The sequence below is a fragment of the Fusarium oxysporum genome, chromosome VII, assembly GCF_013085055.1.
Source record: "Fusarium oxysporum Fo47 chromosome VII, complete sequence".
NCBI lineage: Eukaryota > Fungi > Ascomycota > Sordariomycetes > Hypocreales > Nectriaceae > Fusarium > Fusarium oxysporum.
Genome location: NC_072846.1, coordinates 768,014 through 775,973, shown reverse-complemented (window position 1 = coordinate 775,973; position 7,960 = coordinate 768,014). Strand labels below are relative to the sequence as shown.

Below are 7,960 nucleotides of genomic sequence, written 5' to 3'. Positions count from 1 at the left end.
AAAGTCGCTGTCGCGCTGTTTCTTTTAATAGCGGTATCCGCTGCATTGCTCTCCATTTTCGATCGTAATGAACTCGAATATGTCAGACATTACGTGTATTCGGTCCATTGATCCAGATTGGTATGTTCATGTTGTGTTGTGTTGAATTCTGCCGCGTAGAGGTTTTACCATTTCGGTTGTATACTTAAAGTATCCCTGCTTGCACGTGAGACCTCAGCACCTGTTTAACAAATATTGCCATCAAAGATAACAGTTACCACACATTGCGACAGGCTTAGCAAACAGTTTCTAGTTGATCCCACATAGCACAGAAAAGATATCTAGGGCTTGCCTTAAATCTTAAGCAGTAAGGGGGAAAAAACACACAAGAAAATGAATAACACATAATTCACCCCAAATTTTAACAACATGGTATAGTTAGTTGATGAGATTTAATGGATTAAGTAAAAAGTCATGTGTAGGAGGGAAAAGTCTGTCGCATGGTTAATATATGTTCATGTAACCATTGTACATGAGGCGAGATCCAGCCTGATGCCAAGTTCACACTAGCTCTCGAAGAGGCAAAGGCCGTTGTTACCTGTCCAACCAGGAGTTGATTGGACGTGCGGGGCAGTCCAAGTCACACGCCGTTATGCCAGCGTCATCATTCAGAAGCGAAGATTCTCGCTTTCCAAACACATCAGGTCATATCAAACCCTCCTCTTTCCAGCTAATCCCTGCCCTGTCCGTCCTCTTCCACTGACGTCATGAGCGCATCAAATAGGCGTTCTTACAAGGTCCGGTTCGCAAGCGGCAGCAAGTACCAAAAGGTCATCGAAGCTCAAGATCCTTCGCCGTCCGCTCGCTCGTCCTCTTCATCAACCGTCTCCACCACGTCCTTTCCCCGCAATGACTTGAAAACTCAGCACACTAAGAGCCGCTATGGGTGCCTGGAATGCCGAGTCAGGCGTGTCAAATGTGATGAGACCTTTCCGGTGTGTCTCCGGTGCCAACGTCGTGGCTCTGTTTGTATGGCCAGTAACCGCCCAGCGCAATGGCAGGTTGAGATGCCCTGGTTATCCTATATGACCGTTTTCGACTCGTGGCCTGGTGATAGTCTTCCTAACAAGAGGCTGGTTCAACACTGGGTCGAGCAGGCCAGCCAGATGCTGTGTATTGACCGCAATAATAACCCACTAGCCCTGCCCCTTCTGCCATATTTGGCCTCAAGTCCCTCGCTTCTACATGCAATACAAAGCATCAGCGCCGGTCACGAGGTCTTTTTCAGCGGAAAAGCTCTCGCTGTCTGTCTCCAAGAGCGTGGCCATGCTATACGGTTCCTTCGCGAGGACTTGCAGAATTCTGGAACCATATCGCCCCTTTCTGTACTGACAGTCTTCCTACTCGGAGTATCCTCTTCGTGGATCGAGCCCCAGCCCGCCTCGTGGGGCAAAGAACACTTAGACGGCGCACGCGCACTCATGAAGTTCATCGTTGTCGATAAAAAGGCTAGACAAGATTCCATCACTCAGCTCTTATCCGGTTGGTACCTCTGGTGGGACGTGACCTGCGCGTTTCTTGATGACACTGGTGACTCTTCAGACCAATGTATCTTGCAAAATATATTGTCCCTTGAGCAGGACCATCGCTCCTTCCATCCAATAGTAGGTTTCTCCTTCGAGCTCTATGCCATGGTAGCCGATATTGGCCGGTACTGCAAGCGGGTTTATGAGCACGGCCTGGTAGATTCCACTTTTGATAAGGAAGCCGAGCAGCGACTGCTGGCATGGTCGTCGAACCGCGGGGAGAAGCATATCCAGAACCTCAGCAATGCCTATCGGAACCATGGGCTGCTGATGCTATATCAAACGCGCTGCCAAACACGTCTTCAACTTGAAGATCTTGGGCCACTTTCAACATCAATCGCTCATGGCGAGCCTGGTTCTGATGAGAGGCAAAAGGAATCTCCATCTAACATCCTATCTCTTGCTTTGGAAGGAATAGAAAACCTGCTGGAGATCCCGCTCACTGAGCCTTGCGCCAACTTTCAATCTCTGCCTTTGCTCAGCGCTGCAGCCGAGCTCACCTCTCATGAAGATGATTGGAGGAGTAAAGTCATCTTGCAATTTAAGATGCTCTACTCCATTAATCGGGTCCCAGTCCAGATTTGGTCCATCCAACTACTGCAAGAAATCTGGTCCTTGAAAGATAGTAGCGTGGGCGTGTCTTGGTTGGAATTAAGTCTCGCAAAAGGTTGGAAGCTGTGCTTTTCCTAACTCAATTCCCTACTGCACAGACAGGTCTATTACGCCCGGTAGGCCAACGCCCATAGGGGCCAAAGAACTAAAAATACAGACATTTTGCTAGTTATCGTCTTAATCTCGCCAAGCTTACTATTTGCGAGGACTTACTATCAGGGCATGCGTTGAGCAAGTGCGACTTTACGGCGCTGAGGCTTGGTATAAGGGCATAAGCAGGCCGCGATACCGGTACCGACCAGAGTGCTCCTCCTTTGGCACAACCTCCTTGAACCCGTTTTGTGGGGGGGGCCAGGTAAGCTACCCCGCCCGGCGTGATTTGAAAACGGGCCGTGCACACATAAAGTTAATCGCGCCAGCCTGTTCTTACCTCTCCTCACCTGCTTTGCAATGCAATTTCCAATTCCAACACGGCAGAGCCCTGCGATTGACCGAGCGCAGCTGCAGATCACATTACTCGGCTGCCCTATTGGCCTCGCAAGCCGCGCCGAGCTACAGGGGGTTCCTTTTCAGCTGCTGACGCCTCCCCTCCCCGCAGGAGAAATCCCGCAAAAATGTTACTGCCCAAGTTGCCAGTCGTGACACTCCATCGTCATCCCGACTCATCATCGATCAGGGGAGAAGTGATCTCGCTGATACCGTCATATCGCGCAACAAGGCCAAGCTTAAGGTGTCATCTCTGTGAAGATGGCGCCTAGCTTGTTTAAGAAAGCCAAATTCAAGGCCAGAAGGCTATTGCAGCCCGCTCACCAAGAATCCGCCTCGGCTCCTTCACCACCAACACCTTCGCCGACACCGCCTCAGCGTGCATCCGAACCAGCAACTCAACCAACATCTCAGCCAACGCCTTCTCCACCTACCTCGACAGATACCGAAGCCTTGCCGCTGCCGAATCTACAAGAGCGACTGTGGAACCAGGCCTACGACGAGCTCAACGCGAGCGAGCCCAAGCTGGTCGAAGCGTACGAGAAAATCCTATCAGTTGGACTCCATGGAAACGACCCGAGCTCTGTTAATTGCGAATCAACGGAAAACGAGATAGGGGTGGCTCGCGAGACACGACGCCACCAAATGCGGCAGTTGGTCCAGGGTGGACTAGACCGGACGCAGAAAGCAGCGTCTATTAAGCGAGGAATCGATGAAGGCTTACAAGCAGTGCAAGCGGTGAGGGGAATAGTGGACAAGGCGGTACAGGCCGCTCCGGAAGCCGCCATAGCCTGGGTCGGTGTCTGCCTTGGACTAGAGGTGTGTGATATCAGTTTTCCCAACTGAAGAGAGAACGGTGGATGATCCCTCGCTAACAGTTTGATAGATCCTTTCGAACCCCGTCACTGAGGCACGCTACAATCGCCAAGGCATCGCCTACGTCCTGTCGAGAATGGAGTGGTACTGGAACTTGGTGTCCCTGCTTCTCGATGAAAATAAGGCAGAGAAGTCCTCCGCGGGACTGCGTGCCCAACTGGAGAAGCACGTTGTGCAGCTATACGAGAAACTTCTCTCGTATCAGGTGAAGAGCGTCTGCCTTTACCACCGCAATTGGGCTGCTGTGGTCTTGAGGGATGTGTTCCGACTGGATGACTGGGCTGGCCAGCTCGACGAGATCAAAGATGCCGAGGCTGCTGTTCGAACAGACTCGGATCAATACAACACTGAACAGAGCAAGATTTATCTCCGGAAACTCACCGACACCGCAAGCGCTCTGGAGATGAATCTCCAGGGCATCCATTCGGCCATCAAGGATCAAACACGACAGCAAGAGAAGAGATACCAAGACGCCAAGTACGAGAAATGTATGCAGGATCTGCACGTGACTGATCCACGCGAGGATAAGAAGCGAGTCCAAGACACGAAGGGTGGCCTGCTCAGGGACTCTTATCGCTGGATTCTTGACCACGCCAAATTCCAGCAATTTCGCGACGATCCGCAGAGCCGGCTGCTCTGAATTAAGGGTGACCCTGGCAAAGGCAAGACCATGCTCCTGTGCGGCATCATCGACGAGCTAGAGAAGGAACCTAACAGTCTCCTTTCCTATTTCTTCTGCCAGGCCACTGAGGCCCAACTAAGCAATGCGGCGTCTGTGCTGCGTGGCCTCATCTACCTCCTCATCATCCAGCAACCATCGCTCATCTCGTACGTCCGGTCCAAGCACGATGTTACGGGCGAGAAACTCTTCCAAGGCATTAATGTCTGGGTGTCTCTGGTCGAGATACTCACAGACATGCTGAAGGACCCCACTTTGAAAGATGCAGTCTTGGTCGTCGATGCCCTTGACGAGTGCATTACAGATCGACCTCAGCTTCTTGATTTCATCATTCAATCGTCATCCACTCCTTCATCCCGCGTCAAGTGGATCATATCCAGTCGCAACTGGCCAGACATTGAGGATAAACTTGACAGTGCGAAGCAGAAGGTCAGGTTGCCCCTCGAGTTGAACAAGGACTCAATCTCCAAGGCTGTTGATATGTACATTGGATACAAGGTGGATCAACTGGCACGTGACAAGAAATACGATAAGGAAACAAGACACGCCATCGAGAATCACTTAACTTCCAATGCCGACGGCACTTTCCTCTGGGTAGCTTTAGTTTGTCAGAAGCTTGCCCTTCCTAAGGCCCGAGCAAGGAACGCTTGGGCTACGGTGAAGGAGTTTCCTCCAGGGCTGAATCCTCTCTACATGCGAATGATGGAATATATTCATGACTTGGAAGGAAACGACTCCGACCGCTGTAAGAAGATCTTAGCTACTGCCTCCCTCGTCTACCGTCCTGTTGACTTGGAGGAATTGAGGGTTCTTGATAAGTCGGTCGAGGACCTAAGCGACAATGACTTGGAAGAAATCATCGCGCTCTGCGGATCTTTCTTGACTCTTAGACAAGGTATCATATATTTTGTGCATCAATCGGCTAAAGATTTCCTGCTCAAGAATGCGTCCGAACAAATCCTACCTTCTGGCATTGCGCACCAGCACCATGCTATCTTCTCGAGGTCACTGGAAGCTCTGTCAAAGACCCTTCGACGAGATATTTACAGCGTAAGCGCCCCAGGGTTTCACATCGATCAGATTTCGCCACCCGACCCTGACCCGTTGGCTTCGGTTCGATATCCTTGTGTCTACTGGGTTGACCATCTTAATGACTCAGGATCCAAGGCGAAGATGAGCGACAGCGCCCTACAAGACGGCGGCGTCGTCCATGACTTCATTAAAAAGAAGTACCTGCATTGGCTAGAGTCTCTTAGTCTCTTACGCAGTATGTCAGAGGGAGTTTTGGCAGTTCTGAAGCTCGAGGTTTTAGTAGTGAGTTGCCGTGAATTCATCCATATGCTTGAGGCGACCTAACATGTTCACAGAGACACACGAAAGCACAGCCATTGACCGAACTACTCCGAGATGCGCGCCGCTTTATTCTTTTTCACAAGAGGGCTATGGAAATTGCTCCATTGCAGGTCTATGCATCAGCACTCATGTTTAGCCCCACCCGCAGCCTAATCCGAGAGCTCTTCAAAAAAGAAGAGCCGAACTGGATCACACTAAAGCCGAGCGTGGGATCAGACTGGAATGCATGCCTGCAGACGCTCGAGGGTCATGGCAGTTTGGTCAACTCGGTGGCCTTCTCGGCGGATGGCCAGCGGCTCGCCTCGGGCTCGCTCGATAAGACGGTCAAGATCTGGGATGCGACAACGGGTGCGTGCGTGCAGACGCTCAAGGGCCATGAGCGTTGGGTGAACTCGGTGGCCTTCTCGGCGGATGGCCAGCGGCTCGCCTCGGGCTCGCTCGATAAGACAGTCAAGATCTGGGATGCGACAACGGGTGCGTGCGTGCAGACGCTCAAAGGCCATGACGATTCGGTGAACTCGGTGGCCTTCTCGGCGGATGGCCAGTGGCTCGCCTCGGGCTCGCGCGATAAGACGGCCAAGGTCTGGGATGCGACAACGGGCGCGTGTGTGCAGACGCTCAAGGACCATCATAGTTCGGTGAGCTCGGTGGCCTTCTCGGCGGATGGCCAGCGGCTCGCCTCGGGCTCGGACGATAAGACGGTCAAGATCTGGGATGCGACAACGGGTGTGTGCGTGCAGACGCTCAAAGGCCATGACGATTCGGTGAAGTCGGTGGCCTTCTCGGCGGATGGCCAGTGGCTCGCCTCGGGCTCGCGCGATAAGACGGCCAAGGTCTGGGATGCGACAACGGGCGCGTGTGTGCAGACGCTCAAGGACCATCATAGTTCGGTGAGCTCGGTGGCCTTCTCGGCGGATGGCCAGCGGCTCGCCTCGGGCTCGGACGATAAGACGGTCAAGATCTGGGATGCGACAACGGGTGTGTGCGTGCAGACGCTCAAAGGCCATGACGATTCGGTGAAGTCGGTGGCCTTCTCGGCGGATGGCCAGTGGCTCGCCTCGGGCTCGCGCGATAAGACGGTCAAGGTCTGGGATGCGACAACGGGCGCGTGCGTGCAGACGCTCGTGATTGACCAGGTGATTACCCACCTTTCATTCGATCCGATGACAAAGTCTCTCCTCTTTACCGACATTGGACCTCTGAACCTGGATCTCCCGGCTCTACCGCCTTGCATCGACAATCAGTCGACTGACCTAACCTTATGGGGTGTTCGCCACTCTGGTTGGGGTATAAGCACCGACGGTGTATGGATTGTAAAAGATGGAAAGGCGATGCTTTGGCTACCTCCGGAGTATCGAATGATGAAATCGGCTGTGGTGGGATCAACGGTCGCTATCGGCTGTCGTTCAGGTCGTGTACTGGTGATGAAATTCACTTAGAGCGGAGGCAGGCATAATGACCTCTTTGGTTACAAGCAGCCCTTTTCCGGTTCTCAGTGATCTACGTATGTTTGATTCCACGTCGCGAAGCTGCTATAGCTTTGGAAGCAGGAAGCCCCGGCTAGGAACTATTTCCTACCTTGACCAATTAGCCCTGTATTCATTGAGCTTCAAGTGTGCTATAGGAAGCGCGATCGTTATTTCTTTGTCTTTAATTTCCCTTCACTTTGATCTCTGAGGATAGTAGGGGCCAAGCAAAATTTATATTGGAACGGACTGAGACGTTCTTGCCTTCTAGACCAAACGAGAACCGTCTAGCGCCGGGAATCATGTGATATGTGGTTTCTTTTACATTGGAAGACATGGGACATTCCGTGGATGGAGTTTTCGTTTGGTTACTGCTTTATTTTACGTTGAGATAGAGGCTGGCGGCTACGGATAAATAAATTTTGCTTGTCAGACGGCGCCTATTTCCTGGCCGTCCGGGGCACCCATTTTGGTCTCGAGCGGAAAGCGGTTGTTCCAACTTGACCCCGTCAGCCAGGTTCCGCTGATAAGGCGCCCCGGATGTTACGGGCCGGCTCGGCATCAATTGTATCCACTTTTCCCCGATGGCCTATCCCCTCAATTGTCGAAAGGCTCCCGAAAGTACCTTGCCCCACATAGCCCCTGTTACATGACAGGTACATGAGGAGAACCTAAAGACCTGAGACGAATTTACGCCTATGGCACAGCATAAACTTGTCCGAAGGGAAAAAAGAAGCTAATTGCGTTGGTTTTCAGGGCCAGCGGGTTGGGCAGCCAAGGTCAAGAAGCTTAAGGAAGCCTTTCGCGCTGGTCAGCAAAAATAAGAAGAGGTCTCAATTAAAGAGGAAGAGGCATCAATCAATTTGGGGGTGAGCAGTGTGATGTCGCGATTTGTAACTCAAAATATTGTTGGAACATCTATC

At 52.0% G+C, this 7,960-nt stretch overlaps 2 protein-coding genes across 2 annotated transcripts; both read left to right on the top strand.

Moving 5' to 3' along the window:
- Window positions 1-433: 433 nt before the first annotated feature.
- Window positions 434-2,651, top strand: FOBCDRAFT_227404 (fungal-specific transcription factor domain-containing protein). Its single transcript, XM_054705456.2, has one exon. It carries the CDS (start codon window positions 747-749, stop codon window positions 2,253-2,255), a length of 1,509 nt encoding a protein of 502 aa, XP_054561431.1. The 5' UTR covers window positions 434-746; the 3' UTR covers window positions 2,256-2,651.
- A 273-nt stretch (window positions 2,652-2,924) lies between these two features.
- FOBCDRAFT_276514 (uncharacterized protein) lies at window positions 2,925-7,010 on the top strand (the record flags this gene model as incomplete). Its single annotated transcript, XM_054705455.1, has 4 exons — window positions 2,925-3,482; window positions 3,550-4,027; window positions 4,202-5,532; window positions 5,586-7,010. The coding sequence occupies 4 exons, from the start codon at window positions 2,925-2,927 to the stop codon at window positions 7,008-7,010; spliced, it is 3,792 nt and encodes a 1,263-aa protein (XP_054561430.1).
- Window positions 7,011-7,960: the final 950 nt, after the last annotated feature.